At 41.0% G+C, this 22,417-nt stretch overlaps 1 protein-coding gene across 3 annotated transcripts in view; it reads right to left on the bottom strand.

The window, feature by feature from the left end:
• ROR2 (receptor tyrosine kinase like orphan receptor 2) overlaps nucleotides 1-22,417 on the bottom strand; it is a 221,208-nt gene that overhangs the window by 12,585 nt on the left and 186,206 nt on the right. For all 3 annotated transcript variants that reach the window (XR_014016096.1, XM_081237196.1, XM_081237195.1), the window contains exons 3-5: nucleotides 17,833-18,120; nucleotides 17,001-17,031; nucleotides 727-854 (exon numbers count right to left, since the gene is read on the bottom strand). Coding sequence is in view for 2 of the 3 variants with exons in the window: in XM_081237196.1 (XP_081093322.1) it covers nucleotides 727-854; nucleotides 17,001-17,031; nucleotides 17,833-18,120 (447 nt within the window). In the remaining variant the exon portion in view is untranslated. The remainder of the gene's footprint in view (nucleotides 1-726; nucleotides 855-17,000; nucleotides 17,032-17,832; nucleotides 18,121-22,417) is intronic.

Below are 22,417 nucleotides of genomic sequence, written 5' to 3'. Positions count from 1 at the left end.
GGGGTCTGAGTTCACTGCAGTGTCCCCAGGCACAGCCGATGGCCTGGAACTTCTGTCTCCAACAGCTAAAATCAGGCCCGGGTACCGTTTTGGTTTTTTTTTTTTTTTTTTTTTTTTTTTTTTTTTTGCGGTACGCGGGCCTCTCACTGTTGTAGCCTCTCCCATTGCGGAGCACAGGCTCCGGACGCACAGGCTCAGCAGCCATGGCTCACGGGCCCAGCCGCTCCACGGCATGTGGGATCTTCCCAGACCGGGGCACGAACCCGTGTCCCCTGCATCGGCAGGCGGACTCTCAACCACTGCGCCACCAGGGAAGCCCCCGGGTACCGTTTAATCACGCGTAACTCCAAGAAGGCACAAGAGTCAGGAAAAGCAGAACCAAGAATGAATGTGGCAGGTGCCGGCCTGGCCACGCGGTGAGGACAAGGCAATGCAGGGCTTCGGACCCACGTGGTTGACTTAATTCAGTGTGTTGGTACATTCTAAGCAGACTGTACTTGCTAATTTTCATATACAAATGGGAACATTTGAGGATAAACCGCGGTGGTAATTGCAACCGCTTCTGAAAAAGGCCTCTGACTTTCTCTTGCAGGAGCCAGGGCACAGGAACTCACTGTCCAAGGTCATAACCAACAAAACACCCAAGTGGGACTGAAAACACACCAGCGTGGGAACAGGCAGCTGCGTGCGTGCTCACTGTCTCAGAACAAAGGTCTGCGCTCCTACCTGTGATTCGGTTTTCAATCTCCCCCTGCATCTGGAGAGAGTCCACATAAATGGTCCGGTTCCCAATGAAACGCGCACAGGCGATTCCCCGGTAAGGCTGGCAGAATCCATCCTCATGGTAGTCGTCTCTGGTAAAAACACGTGGTCTGTAAGTGCACTGGAAGGTGTCAAATACCCCCAATTTTTTTCTTTTCTTTTTAAATTCAGCATCTGATGATCTAGCCATCTTGTCCCTTGGCATTTACCCAAATGAACTGAAAATTTCTGTCCACACAAAAACTTGCACATGCATGTTTATAGCAGCTTAATCCATAACTGCCAAAACCTGGAAGCAACTAAAATGTCCACAGTGAATGGATAAACTGTAGTACAATGTAATATTACTCAGCACTGAAAAGAAATGAGCTATCAAGAAAAGACATGAGAAGACACAGAGAAAACTTAAATGCACATTACTAAGTGAAAGAAGCCAATCTGAAAAGGCTGCATGCATACTGTATGATCCCAACTTTATGACATTCTAGAAAAAGCAAAATTATGGAGCAGTATAAAGATCAGTGAATGCCAAAGGGTGGGGGGAGGGTTGGTGAACAGGAGAACAGAGATTTTTAGCACAGTGCAACTACTCTGTATGATACTATAATGGTAGAAACATGTCATTATACATTTGTGCAAACCCAGAGAATACGCAACACCAAGAGTGAACTGTAATGTAAACTATAGACTTCAGCTAATAATAATGTATCAACATAGGCTCACTAACTATAACAAATGCACCACACTGACATAAGATGTTACTGATAGGGGAAACTGTATGTACAGATGTGGGGAACCGGTACATGATATCTCTCTGTACTTTCTGTTCAATTTTTCTGTAAGCCTAAAATTGCTCTAAATATAAAGTCTATTAACTTAAAAAAAAACCCAGCATCTTTAAGGTCGGGGGGGATGGAACAAAGGAACTTGAGTATGAAAGACGGATTATAAATATGAAGTGTACACATGGGTGGTGGGTACGTGCTCATGCCTATGTTCAAATACATGCAGAATATTAACAATTAACATGTTTCATCGTAGTCTTAAACTACATCAGAAACACTACACCCCTATTAACTTCCGTTGTTTGCAAGCGACGCTTTTATGAAAATGATGTTCATTCAGAAACTGTGTTCTACCATTAAACTGTAGGAGAGATTTCTTTGAAACAGAGGAAAGCAATGGAGAGGATTCCGAAAAGTCAGGCAGGGCCTCAAAGAGTTTGTACAGCAAGATGTGCTTATTACACCACAGAGGAGTGGTGACCTTGCCACTGCTCCACAGCGCAGACCACATGTATAAATACGGGGGACAGAGAGGGAGACTCTCAAAAGCACAGCCCTCCCACTTGCCCTGCAGTGCGACCTTCCCCCCAGCCTGTAGGGAACAGCCTGCACAGGTCCCCTTGGAGTCTATGCTAAATTATTCTCAGTAAAACCTGTTAGTCCTGCCTTTGGCCAATAAAATCAGTCATTCTAAGCACCTAGGTGCTTTTTAAAGTAGCCCTGAGGATGCTCCAAGGAGACAGTAAAAGTGGGCCAAAGCACATATATTAGGGCTGCCATCTGCTGGGGAGCAAAGGAGAGGGGCCGGGAGCTCCCAGGACAAGCTTCGGCAAGTGCCTCAGGCCTGTCATTAAGTCACTTGTTTTCTAGCAAATCTTCCACCTGCCATAAGCCTAACACTTGTCATCCACCCTACATTGATTTGGACCATCCCCAAATGAAATCTGGGTTGTGTCCAATTTAACCAAATGGACTTTAAGAATCCCTGTCTTAGCTTTCTCACAAATGTAAAGTCTGAGGCTCATAACAGTGGAGACAAAGGATCTGGCAGGACACAGTCTCTTCAGCCACCTCTGGCTCTCTCCCTCCTCTGCTGTCTTCTCAGCCCCTGAAGAAAATTTCTTTTTCAAAGAAAAGAACCTGGAGCCATAAATAATCTAAAACAGGAGATTCTGGTGTCAGTAAGAGCCGGATGCCCTTTCTCTCAAGCTCACCGGCCATTATTTCTTTGGGTCAAGGATTCCTTAAATATCGCTTAAATAAGCAAGCACATGTGCTAACAATACACACCCAACCCACCCCTCTCTCACCCTTTGTGAGCTGGAGTTAACTGCTGATTAAACGAAAACCAATGTTACACTTGCCAAATAGACAAACACAAGTGCAAGTCAACTCTGCCCCGGTGTGTGAGCTCTGTGTCCCAGTTTGCAGGCTGGGTTTAGGTCACTTGCCTGCTATGCCAGGAAACGCATGAAGATGTGCATGTGCTTATTAACATCAGCCCACCTAGGGTATGAGATTTGATTCAGTTAGTCCCTTGGGTGACCCCCACAAGAGCAAGCAATTTCTCTTCTCTGCCTCAAGAGTCAAGGAATAGAAAGCCCAGTCCCTCACTGTGGGCTTCTCCCTGGCCACTGGTCAGGTGCCCACAGGATGGGGGAGCAACAAGGGTGCAGGGAAGACACACTGAGAAGGGGCTCAAGCCCATCACATCGTGTTCACAGCTTACTCATCTCAGTGGGCTTCTAATCTGAATTTTAGAGAATGTCCAAAAACGCAAACAGAAACGGTTGGACAATGACATCTTTCAGGTTTCTGAATTTTGAGAAAACAAGTGGGAATTACTTTTCAGTTTCAAACAGAATTACATCTTATCTTCACCTGGCATTGTTTAGGACCTCTGAAGAGTGACAGAGCTGGAGTAAGTCTGTAAAACTGGTCACTCAGAGACTAAAGAAAAGTGCTGACACGGAAGCTGCCTTCTATTAAATCCTTTCAACCACACAAGTGCAACAAGCATGCTCACCAAATCTCAGAACATCAATGTGATAGAAACTCAATTTTGGAAATCTCCTCCATTTCTAATGCTGCCAGGCACTAATAACACAGATGAAGAAGTAACTTGTATACCAACAAGTTCATGGTAAAGGAGGAGAGACAGAGAGAGAGATAGAGAGAGAGAGAGAGATAACTACAGATCGGGGGGAAAAAGAATGGGAAAGGAGTAGGAGATTGGGAGGAAACAGAAAAAGGAGCCATCATATTGTGATAGAAAGGGCTTCTTCACAAACGGCTGAGGAGATGGTGGGGCCAGTCAGCACCTTCCCTGCAATGGTACCTGCTAAAAAAAAAAACTGGTTTGAAGAAAACCTTAGAAAAATTCCTTGTTATAAATAATGAATAACCTTAAAGGAAAGTATGCTCCTTTGAGGTTGAAAAGTACTCAATACCAAAACTCAAATTTAGTTACACATTGTGTAGGAAGGTAACATTTTCCCCAAACAGTTTTTTTGTTAAAAGTGGTTAAACCATTTCATAATTATTATTCTTATTATGAGAGGGTCTGCCTGCAATAAACAGGCTTCCTGCTTGAGTGAAGCAGAGGAAGCAACAGCTTCAACAAAAAGTGATAAACTCCATAAGCTTCAGGTGACCTGCCAGTAATGTAAGAAGCTGCAGTAACAAAACACTCTTCAGAGGAAGGTAACAAAACCTAGAGTATAAACCACAATGTATGGTGTACAATAAATGTACAAATGACTGGTGTACAATAAAAAATTACCAGGCATGTAAAGAAACAGGGAAATATAACCCATGGTCAAGAGAAATAAACCCAGATGTTAGACTTAGAAGACCAGCACTTTAAGGAACTATAAGTATGGTAAACAATGCACAGAAGAAACTACAATGAAGATATGGGTGATTGCAGGAGACATGGAAACTGTAAAAGATTCTACTGGAAGAACTAAAACATAGAATCTCCAATAAAACATTCATGGTATGATATTAACAATAGATTGGATAAAGCTAGGAAAAAAAATTGGTAAACTTGACAGGTCAATGGAAAATTTCCAAACTGAAACAAAGAGAGACAAGAAGATTTACCAAAAATTAAACAGAGCCTTAGTAAGCTACAGGAAAGTACAGGAGGTCCAACTTATGTACAATCAAATCCCAAGAGGAGGGGAGAGATTCACGGAGTTGGGAAAAAGGTTTGAAGAAGTGATGGCCAAAATTTTCCCAAATTTCATTAAAATACAGTAACACACCAACCAAGGAAGATCAGTGAAAAGCAAGCAGAATAAATACAAAGGAAACCACACCTGCTGATGTCACAATCAACTTGCTAAAAACCTAGGATAAATAGAAAAGGGGGGAGATAAAAAATAATGGCTGACTCCTCATCAGAAACAAAGCAAAACAGAAGACAAGGGAATGACAGCTTCAAGGCACTAGCAGAGAAAATGAACTGTGAACCTGGATTCCATACTCAGCAAAAACTTCTTTCAAATAAAAGGGTCTATTAAGCAAAAAGACATAACATGAATGCACCTAATATCAGAGCTTCAAAATATATAAACAAGAATTGACAGAACTAGAGGACAAAACAGAAAAATCCATAATTATAGTTGGAAATTTTAATACCTGACTCTCAGCAATTAACTGAACTAAACAAAAAAAAAAAATTAGTGAAGAAACAACAGAAACATTAACCACCCCCTTGACCCAATGGACAACTAGAGCAATATACCCAACAAGACAAGATAGCATACATGTGTCAGTGTACATGGCACGTTCACCCAGACAGACCATATGCTTTCCATAAAATAACTCACAATATGTTAAAAAATTGAAACCATAAATTTCTGATCACACAAAATTAAATTAGAAATCAATAACAAAAATATATTTAGAAACTCTCAAACTATTTGGAAATTAAACAGCACACTTCTAAATAACCTTTGGGTTCAAAAAAGAAAATGCAAGAAAAATTAAATGGTATTTTAAATGGAATGAGAATATATAACATATGAAAAATGAAAACAGGATACCCCAAATCGTGGAATGAAGCTAAAAGAGTAATTAAGAGACACCTTTATAGCTTTAAATGCTTAAATTAGATGAGATTTTACACCTTAAAAAGCTGGGAAAAGAGTGTCAAGTTAAACCTGAAGTAATTAGAAAAAAATATTAATGATGAGAGCAGAAATCAATAAAATAGAAAACAAACAATAAAAAAATCAATAAAGCCAAAAGTTGATTCTTCAAAAAATTAACCAAATTGCTAACACCTAGAAAAAATGATTAATAAAAGAGAAAACACACATTACCAATATCAGGAATGCACACAAGGGGACTCACCAAAGACTCTAGAGATATTAAAGATAATAAATGAACATAGATATATATATCCAACAACTTAGAAAAAATGACAAATGACAATATACCAAAATTAGTACAAATAGGAATAAAACCTCAGAATAGCCCTAAATCTCTTAGAGAACTTGGAGTTGTAGTCAAAAACCTTCCCATGATTAAAACTCCAGCCCCAAATAATAGAAACTGGTGAATTCTGTCTAATATTTAAGGAAGAAACATCAGCAATTTTACACAAACTCTTTCAGAAAATAAAGGACTAAGAGATACTTTCTAGTTCATTTTATGAGGCAAACATAAGCTTGATATAAAAAGCTGACAAGTCTGTTCCATGGACATTATAAGCCAATATGCCCCCTGATCAAAAGGGCAACATGCTCCACTAAACAACAGCAAACTGAACCCAGCAAAATAAAAAGACAATATAGAAAACTGGGTCAACCCAGGAGTACAAAGTTACTTCAGCATTTAAAAACCAATCACTGAAAATACAGAGCTAAAGAGAGAAACCATGTAATAATCTCAGTTAATATTTAAAAAAAAAGCAATTGACAAAACCAACACTCTCATTCATTATCAAAACTTTCAACAAAGAAAATAACTGTCAATCTAATAAAAAGGGCATCTATGAGAAACCTACAATGAATTTCTTACTTAATGGTGAAATAAGGAACATTTTCCCCATAGATATAGAAACAAGACAAAGATATCTGCTCTTACCTCTTCTACCCAACATCGCCATGGAAGTCCTAACCATGACAATAAGGAGATAGATAGATAGATAGGGGATGGTAGATAGATAGATAAATGGCTTACAGATTAGAAAGGAAGAAATAAAACTGTCTTCACTTATAGATATCATAATTTACATAGAAAATTCTAATGAATATATTAAAAAATTACAAAAATTAATATGGATTTAGTAAAGCCACAAGATAAGGACAATATAATCAATTATATTTTAGCACCAATTAGCAAATGAAATTTTTAAAAAATATCATTTACAATAATATTAAAAATACACAGAGGAGTAGTCAAATTCATAGAAAGTAGAATGGTGGTTGTCAAGGGCTGGGGGCGGAAAGAATGGGGCGTTATTGTTTAATGGATACAGAGTTTCAGTTTGGGAAGATGAAAATGCTCTGGAGAGGGATGTGGTGATGATTGCACAACAATGTGATTGTGCTTAATACCTCTGAATTATACACTTAAAATGGTTAAAATACTTAGAAATAAACCTAATATGTACAAGACTACCACACTTAAAACTTTGAAACACTGCAGAGAGAAAGGAAAGAAAACCCAAATAAATAGAAATACATACCATGTTCATAGACTGGAACACTCAATAGTTTAAAGAAGTCAATGTTCCCAAAGTGCAATATCACCCCATCAAAATCCTAGCAGGATTTCCCCGCAAATTACCTTTTACTACAAAAAGAAAAATAACTGTATAATGAGAAAACAGATCTTAACCAAGTGAGAAAAATTAACGTCACCAATAAGAGGCAAACTGACATCATGTACCTCCTGATGTGAAACCCTGAGAAGGAAATATCACTTACATTATTTCAGTCAAAAATGCATAACCAGATTCTAATCATGAGTAGACATCAGCCAAACTCAAATTTAGAGATATTCTACACAATAACCGTTCTGCACTTATCAAAAATCTCAGTGTCATGAAAGGTCCAGGAACTGTTGCAGAGTAAAGGGGACTAAAGCAACATGGTGAGGAGCTGTACCCAGGGGCAGGGGGATCTAAAAAGCATTACTGGGACAATGAAAGAAATCGGAGTATGAATGGCAATTCAAAGACATATATCCAGAAGTTGAAGCTGTCGTTCTGTAAGGAAACACTGTTGGTCTCAGGGAATATACACTGAAGTGTTAAAGGGCAAAGGGGTGTAGTGAATGCAACCTACTCTCATATGGTTCAGAAAACAATAATAGTTGCAAACAGGCATAGAGGGAATGATAAGTCAAATATGGCAGAATAGCAAAAATTGGTAAACCTGGGTAAAGACATATGGGATTACTTATTACTAGTCCTGTGACTTTTTTTATAAGTCTGAAGTTATTTCAAAATCAAAAGGTAAAAACATCCCAGTAGGCACTGTGGTAGAAACTGACAAACAATCTAGAAATTAAATGGAAATGCAAAGGGACTAGAGTAGCCAAAACAATCATGAAAGAGAAGAAGAATGATGGAAGGTTTACACCCCTTGATTTTTTTTTTTTCCCAGTACTCGGGCCTCTCACTGTTGTGGCCTCTCCCGTTGTGGAGCACAGGCTCCGGACGCGCAGGCTCAGCGGCCATGGCTCACGGGCCCAGCCGCTCCATGGCATGTGGGATCCTCCCAGACCGGGGCACGAACCTGCGTCCCCTGCATCAGCAGGCAGACTCTCAACCACTGCGCCACCAGGGTAGCCCCACCCATTGATTTTAAGACTTACTGTAATATTGCAGTTATTAAGACAATGTGGTATTAGAGTGTAAGGACAGATCAACAGAACATAACACAATTCCAAAATATATCTTCACATGTAGTCAAGTGATTTTCAATAAAGGCACTAACGCATTCAAGGGAGACAGAACAGTCTTTTCAAAAATGATGCTGGAATAACTGGATATTTGTATGGAAAAAAATGAACTTAAACGCATTAACTCACACCATACACAAAAATTGTTTTGAAGATGGATCACAGACCTAAACATAAAAGCTAAAATTAAAATGCTTATAGAAGGAATCACAGGAGGATACCTTTATAGTGCTGAGGTAGGCGAAAGCAAAGATTTCTTAGACATGATGCATAAAAGAAAAAACGATAAATTAGATTTACCAAAATTAAAATGTCCTGATCATCAAAAGACAGCATTAAGAAAATTAAAAAGGCAAACCACAAGCTGGCAGAAAACACCTTATAATATCTGACAAAGAAATTGTATACAGAAAATATAAAGAACTCCCATAACTCAACAGGAAGACAAACAACACAGTAAAAATTGGACAAAAGGCCTAACAGATACTTCACAAAAGTGTGTCCTTAGAAGATGGCCTCATTTTTAGTGACTGAAGAAATGTAATTAAAACACCATGAATCATCACGATGCAAGACACTAGAATGGCTACAATTAAATGACTGACAATATCAAATGTTGGTATGGATGTGGAGCAACTGGAACTCTCATACGTTGCTGGTGGCAGTATAAAATGGAAAGATCACTTTGGGGAAGAATTTGGCAATTTCTTTTACAGTTTATATATACACATACCATCTCACTGAGCAATCTTACACCTAGGATTTATTCTAGAAAAATGAAAACATGTCCCCCCAAATTAAATATTCAGAGCAGTCTATTTATAATTGCTCCAAATTGGAAGCCCAAATGTCCATCAACAGATAATACACTGTAGTATCTTCGTACAACAGAATAATTGTCATCAATAAAAAGGAATAAACCACAGAAAGTATTTTTCGGATATTATATTTTGTAGAAGAAGCCAGACATAAGAGTCTCCCAGGAAAATGTAAGCGGCACAAGGTAGGAGTTTTTAGTTTTTGTCTGTTTCATTCATTGTTGGACCCCCGATAACTTGAACAGGGCCTGGCACATAGCTGGCCCTCAATATAAATTTGTTAAATAAATGAATAAACGAATGAATGATTTCCTTGAAAATCAGACATCATACTTTATTCCTCTCTACTTTTGAGATGAAATACTCCTGCATGCAATTATACTGATGTCATATTTGACGTGGCAAAAATGTGAACGGAGCAAATTCATTCATAAGGCCAACACTAACATTCATGTCATAAAAACCCAAGTCAGCAAAACCTTTTAGAAACGCTGGCTTTTGCAACGGCCATCTCTAAGGCTAGGATCACATGAGACGGCCAGAGGCAGAGAAACAGTGTCTCCAACACTAATAGTTCATTGGCAAGTAAACGTTTTTCTCTTCTGTCATGTTCAGGGGGCTGGTCCCTCTCACATCAACCTTGGAAGATTGGTGACTTTGGGCGAATTTGGAGGTTGGTGTGTAAAAAGCTCTCATTCATGTATAATAGGGCATCATAGCTGATACATGAGTTCAACTGAAAACAAAAAGACTTAGTGGGAGCATTAAATGTGCTGCTACCATCAAGTGCTAGTATTATCATTACTGCTAAAGCACAAACATTTTCATTTGTGTCACTATATGATCTGAATTAAAAAGAATGTGTGTGTGGTCTCTAATTACTTTAACTATGACTGTGTTTAGCCACTTATCGCCTGTATCATATAATCTTAAAATGAATTAAGTTTCTATCTTTTATTCAAGTTCTGCACTATGGGATTTAAGGGGAGTTACTTTTCCAGAAAAAAGAACCTATCACAACAAGAAGTCATGGAGAAAAAATTAGGTTGGCTTCTCTCCCCCTTCCAACTCAATTTCATTAGGTTGGTGGTTTAATGAATTTAACATCAAATGCTAAATGTTAGCCTTTTGTCTGAGTTAATTTACTTTTACCAATTTGTCAGTAAGGCAGCTTGGTTTCTCCTGAAGTCACTTTTAATTACTGGCTAGTCAGTTGGCAGTTTCAGGGTTTTTTTTAATAGTGCTATTTTCCTATAATTAGGATAAAGTTTGAACTAGGCTTATGACAATTTCCCAAAGAGAAATGGAAGGAGTTTGAGGTAGAAGATGGCTGAGTTCCATTTAGACATGCAAATTGTGAGGTGCCTGTGAGTCATCCGCCTGGAGATGCCCACCATGGGGCTGAACTGGGGGGCCTGGAGATGGGGAGATAAGTCAGACTTGGAAGTGGAGATGTCAGGGCCATGAGCTTATGGGTGGAGAAGGGCTGAAACCTTGGAATTACCGGCAAGTCGTGAAGCAAGAAGGGCTCAGACATGGCCTCAAGGAAAGTGATTTCCCAGCGGCCAATAATTAACGTAACTTTTAACTGCCCAAAAAACAACACATTTTCCTTTAAGCAGATGTTCATTCGTTGAAGCACATTATGCGTGCATTTACTTGTGAGCCATCAGGATAGCCTAGGACAACCAACACAGGAAACATGGAAGCCCTGACTCTCACGCTTCAGGGAGTACCCCAACGCCTTCACCCAACTCTGGTACCACCAGGCTACCCCACCAGTGTACGTATGTGTCTATCATCGTGAAAATAAACCACTTTTTAAAAGAGTAGCTAGAAATGATACCCATACATGAAATGTGAGACACACAGCCTCACATTAATCCCCTCGCATTACCAAAACTGTTACCTGAGTAAGCTATAATCACCCTGTCTTTGAACCTACGTCTGTGGAGACAGCCTGTCCTTGAAGCTTTTGTTCTCCATACACACACACCCTCCTCACCCCGCCTTCAAACGGATGGAAGGAAAAACAATGTTTTAATGGTAATAAATCCCTTAACCTCTGAGGATTTCCACCCTACCCCCCACCTCCTTCAATACACACAAACTGATATCCACCAACACTGCTGGTGACCCCGTGTGTGGATGTGTGAGGGCAGCAGCCAGAGAAAGAGAGCGAAGAGGCTGGAGGGGATGAGTCATCACAACCATCCCTGTTCACGGTTCAGAACCAACCTCGGCGTGTCCCCACGCTGACATGCTGTACACAGGGATCAACCAGGCCTGTATGATTATTATTCACTGTTTCAACTCTCCATTTGCAGGTACAGGATATACCACCAGACCAGCAATGCAAGAGCTTTAACTGCTGTGCATTTTCTCAGGAAATGGCCCAAGAGGAGAGTCACAGTATTGGATAAGCTAGTGATATTCCAGAGACAAAAACGGAGAACTTGTGGGTAATTCTGTTTTAAACCCACTGATGTTCCTTCTTTTTGTCTTTGTTCGGGTCAACTTCCGGAGCTATCATAAAGGAGGTGAAGGTGAGTCTGCCGAAACATAATTACAGTCAATGGGGAGAAAAGAATCATGGTCACAAAAAAGACAACCGTCAATGGGCTGGTGCCTTAGGCTACGAAGTATCTGAACAAAGCGGGTCATCTGCCAACACGAAGTTAGCAGATCAATTCAGCATAATATTAAAAGAATATCTCACCCTGACCAAGTGGATTTCAGTCTAGAACTGTGAAGCTACCCAGTAATAGGAACTCTATTACATACCGTAATATTAATACGTTGAAAGGAGAAGAACTACACAACCACCTTTGTATCTGAAAAAGTAACTGTAAAAATCAAACTTCTATGCAATTCCAATAAAAATACAAACTGATAAAATTCATATGGAAGAATAAAAGATAACAGTCAAGATAATTTAGAAAAATGGTACAGTAATAAGGTAGCTGTATTAGCCACCTCAGGCTGCCATAACAAATACCACAGACTGGGGGGCTTAAACAACAGACATTGACTTCTCACAGTTCTGAAGGTTAAGTTCAATATCAAAGTGCAACGCTATTTAGTTCCCAGCTTTCAGACGGCCACCTTCTCGCTGTGTCCCCACATGGCAGAAAGGAGAGACAGCAATCTCTGATGTATCTTCCTCTTCTTATAAGGACACCAGCCCTATCAGATCAGGGACCCACACTTAAGACCTCATTTAACCTTAATTACCTACTTAAAGGCTCTATCTTCAATACAGTCCCATGAAGGGGGGTTAAAGCTGCAATATCTGAATTTGGTGGGGGGCACAATTTAATCCATAGCAATAAGGGAAAATATTTCTCTACATATAGCAAGATATATTACAAAGATATAGTGTTAGAATATCGTGGTATTTATTCCAGGCACAAAAGTTACTAGAACAGAATAGAGAGCCTAGAAGCAGATCCGCATGTATAGAAATTTCACAGATGACAGAAGTGACATTAAATTTAATGATTACAGATGGGGCTATTCATTAGATGATGCCAAGGCACTAGGCCATTGAGATAGGAAAATATTACAGTAGAACTCTAGCTGATACCAGCGTAAAAATCAATTCTAGATGGAGTAGAAACTGTGTAAAAATTATATCTAGAATACATTTTAAAACTCTTGCAAATCAATATGAAAAAGACAAACGTCCTAATGAAAAATGGACAAAATACAGTCGACTCTGGTTATCTGTGACAGTCATTTTCTATAAAGTTGCCACAAACACTGAATTAGCAAATACTGAGCCATTGTTCCTAAGGCAAATAAAAAGATACTTTTCTGCAAGTCTGTGGTCATAACATTTTCATCAACCAATCAATACATAACCTTGTTTTATGTGTGTTTCTGTTTAAAGATGTCTTATTTAATGTGGTTGGTGATTCATTAGTAATAAGCTTGGGGCCAACAGCACTGTAACCCATGCTTGAATGAAGCTTATCTAACGTATTTCCTCCACAAGGCACATCACAGCCTTCTGGTGCTTAGGAACATAAGACAGCACTTCAGCACTGTGCTTGGGGCCATTCTAAACAGCAAAATCACCAACGAAAAGCACAAAATATTAACAGACCCAGAAAAGGACACGTGCACAGCAGGAGAGCTGAAACAAGATGGCAGACCTCAGCTGGGAACGCATGCACTGGGCAACTCAAATTTTTCACTGTTCCGTGCATATCCATGAGTGACCATGGAAACATCCTGAGTATTGATTTGGGGGTTATGAAGAAATTTTACTGAGTAAGAAAATTTGCAATTACTGAATCTGTAAATAAGAATGGACTGTATTTGAACTGGCAATCCAATGGTTATTAAACCAATACAAATATGTTCAACTTCACTGTTCACTGGTGAAATCTAATGTAAAATTACTATAACTTACAATTGACACCCAAGATATGGGCAAAATTTTGAGTTCTGATAATACCACGTGCTGGAAAACACGGGGAAATAAGAACTCATGCTTTGCTGGTGGGACTATGAAGTCATTTATCACTTTGGAAGGCAATCTGACCATACATGGTAGAGGTGGGAAGTGAATACCTGCAATTCCACTCCCAGACTTCTGTTGCTGGAGGACTCTCGCCCACTGGGACAAGTAGACATGGAAAGATGTTTACATAAGATGGTCTGCATCAGCGAAAACAACTAACCTTCACTGAGTAGACACATGGACAATTAAAGTGAGATTGACTCACAGAATGGAGTATTGTATATTTGTTAAAATGAACTTAACCTACATGTATTAACCTGGACTTCCAGATTGGCAAACCCCCTCCTCACCCACCCCTAAAAAAACTGCACTATATGCTATTTACAAGAGACCTACATAAAACAGAACACAAAAAGGTTGAGGGAAAAAGTGGGACAGGAATAGTAAAACAGCTTTCTAGCAAATGCAAATAAAAAGAAAGTAGGTGGAACAATATTATTGCTAGGCAAAATCGAATTCAAGGCAAAAAGCCTCAAAAGAGACTTAGAAACAAGACAAAACAAAAGCTATATAGTCTCAAACCTGGAGGTATTTAAGAACATAAACTCAAAATTTAAAAAAAATAGAAAACTGATAGAAATTCGCAAATCCAAAATGAGTATAGACAACTTTCATGTATTTTCAGATATCTGTAACCAATGTGAACAAAAAATATAGACACTTTTAATAACACACTTAACATATGTGATTTAACATATGAATCGAAATATTGTGTACTGACTACCATCAGAGCACATTTATTTTTTGAAACAACAGGAAATATTCACAAAAATTTACCATATCAAATTGGCCACAAAGAAAATCCCAACCAACTACCAACTGTAAAATACATCCCAAATTCACTGACAATAATACAACAAAAATCAGAAAATAACAAAAAACAAAAGCTTATGTTGCCTGGAGGGGAAAAAGATGTAGCCAAAATGGTATTCAGAGGAAACTTTACTGTCTTAAATACATTTGTTTGGAAATTTAAAACGACTAATAAAAACTACTTTTTTAAGAAGTCAGAATGACATATGGATCACTTGAACCACTACATACACATCAGAATGGCTCAACTTAGAAAGACCAACCAGATCAAACACTGGCAAACAATGCAGTGACCATAACTTTCCTACCTGCTGGTGGGAGTACAGAGTGGTACAATCACCCTAAGGAAAAGGTCTGGTATTTCTTACAAAACTCAGCACACACATACCCTATAAGTCAACACTTTGACCCTAGGTATTTACCTAGCAGAAATGAAAATACATATCCACAAAAAACTTGTATGAGACTATCCATAGCAGCTTATTCATCAGTGTCAAAAGATGCAATCTGCTCAGGTGTCCATCAAGAGGAAAATGGATAAACTAACTGATATAGTCACACGAGGGAACACTATTCGGCAATAAATAGCAGCAGCCTAGTGAAACATGTACAGCATAGATGACTCTCAAGAGAATCGTGTCAAGTGAAGGAAACCAGGCTCAGGTGGCTATGTACTGTAGGATTTCATTTCTATGACGTTCTAAAAACACGGAAAGCTAGCTCATGGTAGAAAAAAATCAGAACAGTTGTTGCCTGGGGAGGAGGGGAAGTGACCAGGAAGTTGTATGATGGAACTTTCTAGAGTGATAGGAATGTTCTGTGCCTGGATAAGGGTTTAGATTGCAGAGGGTTTTGCATTGTTTGGACCTTATTAATAGAATACTTAAGACCTGTGCATTTCATTGTATGTAAGTTTTAACTCAGAAAGAAGAAACAAGCATAGTAAGTACACAGGTGTTGAACTCTTGTTAATGATTTCCATAATATTTCTAAATGATTTCATAATCCATAATGATATCCAAAATATTTCTGGATAAGTGTACAAATATCTGCAAATTATTGTGAAATGAATAAAAGAAATAAGACAACTGATGAATGGAAATGGATGGAAAGATAGGCTACCACAGTAAAATGTAAGCTAACACAACATTGTAAATCAATTATACTTCGATAAAATTAATGTTTTAAAAACATAGAAAAAAATTAATTGTATATAAAATTAAATATAAGTATATTTGATATTTATATATTTACTAAATTACATTATAATTATATGTAAATTATTTATTTATATATTTTGCAATATATTGTATATGTTTATATTATATAATATTTACTTAAATTATACATAAATAGACAACCTAAGATATAGATATAAACGAAAATAAGAATTCAACTTTTGAATGACTTCTACCTTTTCGAAAGCCTCACAGATGTGCCCTGGATGCAAGTTCTTCTTTTCTCACTCTATGCATGAATGATTATTAAGGAGAAATGCTTGGACACTATGGCTCAGCACAGAAAGTTCTCAAAAATCTGCCTTCTGCAAGTGGCACCTGATGTAAGCTAAGAGGGGCCCCTGCCCACCCACCTCACCCCAATGGCCAGGGTTTACGAGGCTGCAGGGGGACGCAGAGAAGCAAACACTGCTTGGCTGACCAGCACAGCGTCTGCGCCACTGCTCAGAACTTTCAGACGTGAAGCAAAGGCTTTCTGACATGCCTGAATAGTAAATGAGGAATCCAACAGCCATGGCTAACCTCGAACACAGGCACTGAAAAGAGTGACTCTCATGGATGTGTGAGGTCCGGAGGAGAAAAGACGCTACACCAGGAAACAAGAGGCCTGAATTCACAGCCAGAACCTGCCCGCAGGTGGGTGAAGACCCCTGAGCCAGGCTCTGAGCCTCAGTCTCCTCATCTCTGAAGTGGGTCTGAGACCCCGCCTATGGTGGAGATTCCCCGAGGCTGGATGGGCATACATTTTGTAGACGGCAGCTGGCGATGCAGTTAAGGTGGCGCTGGGACTTCAGGCTAACTGCCTTCCTGTTTTAAATGTGTCCAGGACACCAGGGTCCTGGCAGCCCCGGCAACCCGGTCTGTACACTTACACTGCCTCCAGTTGCCCTGCAAGGTCACGATCTCTGAAAGCAACGAACTATGCCTGCTTTTATGACTTTTTCCCTAACACTCAACATGGAAAATATAACAGTTTTCCAGCCCAAAGCAAGCACATTGCCATCCTTGTGTGAAGTCCAGCCAACTTCTAGCAAATTCAGCAGAAACATGTGTTTGCCCGATTTAAAGCCGGGGTTCTTATATAACGGAAGCCCACAAAGAATGAGAACATGGTTTGAGGAAAGCAAATACTTACTGAAAGTTATGATTTGGGCTGTGTGTTGGACCTAAAGGAAAAGAAAAAAGGCAAGTTATTAATACTTCATGATTTGGAATAGATTTCTTTTTCCAATCCAGCCCGTGGTAAAGGCAACCGCAGCCCAGGGTGCTCGTTTGTGGTGAGCTGTCTTCGGCCTCCAGCTCTGCCCTGCCTAACAGTATATGCCAAGGATGGGGGAAACCACCAAGGATGGAAGGGGTGCTCTGTGTTGATGCAGAAATGTCAGGAGATATTTTGGGAGTTTTTCCTGTCTTTTCTCTCTTCTCATCGAAACTTGATTCACAAGATCGGTCTTACTGGTGACAGAACGGCTGGGGCATTGCAGGGACCTCCACAGAATTGGGATGAAAGGGACATATTCCTGCCTGCCATTTAATTGCTTCATGCCACCTGTGACAAGCACAGGAGTACAAAATTGTCCTCACGTTCTGCTCCCTGCCCATCGTCTGGGCTGGGCTGGGTTTCTGTGGGTGGGTGGGTGCCTGTCTGGATCGCCTGGGCTTGAAGCGTGCGTGGCCAGCCTCCCCGTGGGGTGACCTCCTGACACATAGCCTGCCTGAGTTTATGTTCTGCACTCCAGGTTTACAGACCTCTCCATCTGCGTCTGTTTTCTTTTATTACTAGTAAATGGGTAACAGGTTAAGCCAGGACCTCGTGCACAATGGGAAAGACCTCGGGGAAGGGTTTTATTGATTTCCTCTCTGCTGACTTGTGTGTGTTCAGTTTCAAACCGCAAATTAATCTGCTGCTCGGTGGCTGGGGACTTTCCTATCTGATAAGCAACACACCGGGGACTGTCCCCACTCACCGAGCCGCACGAACAGGACGCCAGTGGCGGTGATGGTCTTCACCCCATTGGTGGCCACGCACTGGTAGTAGCCGGTGTCCGTCGTGTCCAGGTCCTGGATCCGCAGCCGAGAACCGTATTCCGTCTTGCGGATGATGATGCGCCGGGGCTCCTGCACGACCGGGGCGTCGTTCTTCAGCCACCGCACGCTGGGCGGCGGGTTTCCGGCCACCTTGCAGTGCAGAATTGCTGTCTGGCCTTGGACTATGGTGATATTGTTAACCGGCTCCAGAAAATTCAGAAAGTACCCTGCAAAGGAGAACAGTCAGAGAGGAGCAAACGTCCGTGAGGGCTGGGAGAGAGGACTGCCTGGGGCTCCTTCTTGGAACTGCTTGGGGAAGGTTTTGATTTTTCTCTCACATAGGTATAGCCCATTCTCGTTATTTGGGGTAATTCTGTTCTAGAATGTTGTCTCAAACACTGAATGAGAGAATACGGACTCACTGCTCCTGGGGAAACACAGGGTTAGGTTCCTGTGAACCTCTGGTCACAGCATTCTAATCAACTGATCAATAAAGAACCTTGTTTTATTGTGCTCTGTTTAAAGACACCTTATTTAATAAGTATTGTTGATTCATTAACATTGATCTCACGACCAACAGACCAATAACTTGTGTCTGAAGGAAGCTTATCTAACACACATGCTTTCTCCATAAGGCACATCTTGTGCTTAGGACACCAGACAGCACTTCAGCACCATTACTGGGGACATTTTAAATGGCAAATTACCAACAAAAAGTACAAAAATGCAAAAAACATGGGACTAAATAGACCACGAAAAGGACAATTTGTTTACAGTATGAGTTGGGACATTAGGCAGAGTGTCATTTTGTTCAGGCTCAGCTGGGAATGTGTGCATGTGTGCATTGGGCAATAGACTGCTCTGGGCATGTCTATGAATGACCATGAAAGTGCTGTGAGAACTGATTTTGGGATTAAAAATACATTTTAGGAAATAAGCAAACTTGCAAATATGGAATCTGCAAATAATGAGAATCAGCTTTACTTCTTTTTGAAAGCACTAAATCTAATCTCCCTAAATTTATGATGCAAATTCATATTCAGAAAGTCCACCCTCCCTCCACCACACCATCAAGCACAAGCCGCAATAAGGGAAGTAGAAAAAGAAAGCATGGGACAACACAGAGATATCCTCAGAAACAAGCTAATCATTGGTCTGAACAGAACAAAAATAACAAGTTTGAGTGTTGCTGCCCACTGCACCCAGGGCAGGAGGAGGAAGAAGCCGTCCAGGGCTCGCACACAGGGAGGAAAACAGAGTCTAAAAGTACCTGAAATACAGAGCTAGTGGGGCTGGAAATACACTGCCCAGGAACGTGGGGTTCCAGTTCAACCACAGGCAAGAGCTTCTCAGCTGGTGACAAAGGCCACTGGGAACAAGAGGAAGTAAGGCAGACAGCGGTGGGGAGGGGGAGGTGTGTGTGTGTGTGTGTGTGTGTGTGTGTGTGTGTGTGTGTGTGTGTGTGTGTGTGTGTGTGTGTGTGTGTGTGTGTGTGTGTGTGTGTGTGTGTGTGTGTGTGTGTGTGTGTGTGTGTGTGTGTGTGTGTGTGTGTGTGTGTGTGTGTGTGTGTGTGGTGTAGGTCAGGGGCTGGGGGATACTCTCTGTCAAGATAAACATGCACACTAAAATTCCAACACCAAAAAAACCCACTAAGGCTAGACAGACAAGACAATCAATCCTCAGGAGATGAACTTACTGCAGACCAAACCAAGATAATAGAGCAATCGAAAAAGCCTGTAGAGCATATTCAAGTTCTCAATCTTTTGGCTTGATTGTTGGTTGGTCCCTATTCCTTTTTTCTTTTTTAATGAAGTGAAACATTGAAAGATGGCACCTATCTGTATTACTGATTTAATTGGATGAAAAATTATAGGATTTCTAGCGGACGCTGGGGATGAGTTTCACAGGATGAGTTGATGGCTCAGATGTTGGGTGACAGGAGATAGCTGAGGAGGTGGGAGGTTGTGAATTTCAAGATGAAGGGACAGTTTTCCTTCACAGGGGAGAGTGGATAGATATCCGTCTAGAGAGGTGTCACTAACTAGTACCGATTACTATTTATGAATATTTTTAACAACATCAGTAGGTTCTACCTTGATTCTCTGCTAGCCAACCCCTTTCTCAGTGCACTCAAGTTGAGGAAGAGAATTCTTACTGATGACACAAAGCTGGGAGGTAACTAAAATGTCGATGACAAACCCCTGAAAAGACGCTGAATCAAGCAGGGTGACATCTTGGATGTCAGGGCTGTTCATTAACAGCACAAGCTCAACTTGGAGAGACCTGCATTCCTGACGCTCCTGCACTAGACCCGGCATCTTTGAAAACAAAATGAGATCTGATTTGACATTCTGAAGTGGTTACTTTGGAATAATCCGGGCTGCCCAGATTACAGCGAACACATTGTTTCACTATGTTTTGGCCAGAGTCCAAGCACTTACAAGTTGCTTAAGATTCAAGCGCTTCATTAAGGTCTCATAACACTAAAATGCACAGTAGGGCCTATAAAATAGTCATCAAATCATAATTTAAAATAGCAAATGACAGATTAAATCACCATGATCTCTTCTTCATGGCATAAGTTTAATTATAATTCTCATCTCTACCCTGATGACAGTTTTTCCAAAGGCCTTTGACAAACCATGGCTTCCTGGGAGACATAGGCAATGGCTTTGTGTAAAGGCAGAGTGTAAGGATCTGTGTCTCCAAGCTGACTAGCAAAAACCTAAAAGGAGCAGGCCCAGGGGTTCTGAGGGCCAATACAGGGTGGTCGCTGCTGGCTCTTATCTCATCCATTTGGGGGACTGGCTTGAGAGTAGTTCTGCTACCGCCTTCCTCCATTTGCATATATCAACTTGGGACGTCTCCATCGATCGGCTAAAAGTCTTGAAAGATATAGAAGGATCTTCTTCAACATGGAAAAAACATTTGTCTAGAAAGGGAAGAAAGGGAGGGAAGCATTCACAGAAGAAAGTTAAGGAGACAGCTCCTTTTGTACAACTTAGAAGGAAACCTGGGGAGAGTCCAGGACTGTCCAGTTACTCTAAATATAGACCCTTAGTGTCTACTTCTTTTCAAGAATATCTTCTTTACATCGAATGGGTATGGAAACGTGGAGTTCTTCTTCACTGTTCCCACCAACAGCTTCTCCTACACCCCTGACTGACAAATTGACAGCGGTTTAGACTTAGTCTTTCCGTGTCCCTCAGGAAGGCTCCTTTTTGAGAAATGCACAATAGGGCAGGTGGGCTCGTGCCTGGTCTGCACGCCATGTGGGCACAGAGGGCCCTGATGTTAACCTTGTCCCACCGGGTAGGGCGCTGTGAAACCATCTATTAGGCTTAATCCAGAGATGGTGCTGGTATTTCCCTTTCCGATGCATTATCAACACTAGCTAACAAGGACTAAAGAAAGCCACAGATGCTGGAATCAAGCACCTTACACAGCTGACTTAATCTTTAAAGCACTCTTGGCTCTGTTTATGTGAAATGTACAGAATAGGTAAATCCAGAGACAGAAAATAGATTAGTGGTTGCCAGAGGCTGGGGGAAGGGAAAGTAGGGAGTGACTCTTAATGGGTATGGGGTCTCACTTTGGGGTGATGAAAATGTCTGGAACTAGAGAGCAGTGATGGTTGCACAGCATTACAAGTGTAGTCCTGGGGTCAGGAAATGCCTGCTGAGGAGGCATGGGCAAGGTGAGACCAGGTGAACAAATCACGGACAAGCAGGTAGAGGGGAGGTGGAGGTGTCAGGCAAAGGGGAAGGGGGCCACTCTCTTGAAAGCATCCTTCCCAGAGTGCTGGCAACCACCCTCAGTTTTGCTCAGACCCCGGGGTAAGCCTTCCACTGATTTCCTCCCCCATTTATCCCGATTCCCTTCACTCTCAACCAGATGAACGCTCACTCCTGAAGCCACACCTTCCTCAATCTACAAAAAATGAAGGAGAATCTAGTGAAGTGATCTAGTCCACGTGGGGAGTTCTTGACAACTCTTCTCGATCCTACACCGTCTAAACCAGTGGGGTTCAACAGTGTCTTCACATTGGGGTCACCTGGAAGCTTATCATATACATCCAGCTGCGCCATTTGTCAAAACTCTTAAGTGTGCAGCCCGAGCTAAGAGTCCCTGCTCTGAAGCGCAGAGGAGAAAGAAAAGCAACAACTCCAGTGAACGAAACCCATCCAAGAATGAACTTAGAGCAGACCCGAAACAACACTGAGAAGCATCGCTGGAGGGCACGGGAGGACCGGAAAGAATACCTGGGGAGGTTCTGAGTGCACTGGCATATAAGAGGCCTGTCCAGCTGGGAGTGGACAAAAGGGCAGGATGTCCGCAGACGGCACCCGTGTCCTGACTCAGGCCTTGAATCAGCCTCCTTCATGCTCTGCAGGAAGCTCAGAGAGACCAAAACTATGGGTTGATAACATGGTAACTTCATACATTCATAACTCCCTCCCTAGACAGGTGAGTAAAAGTGAGCCTTCAGGAAGAAATCAGAAAGACAGATAATGAAGAAAAGCG

This window comes from Mesoplodon bidens (assembly GCF_964165515.1).
Source record: "Mesoplodon bidens genome assembly, chromosome: 6".
Taxonomy (NCBI): domain Eukaryota; kingdom Metazoa; phylum Chordata; class Mammalia; order Artiodactyla; family Ziphiidae; genus Mesoplodon; species Mesoplodon bidens.
This window is presented reverse-complemented; position numbering and strand designations above follow the sequence as displayed.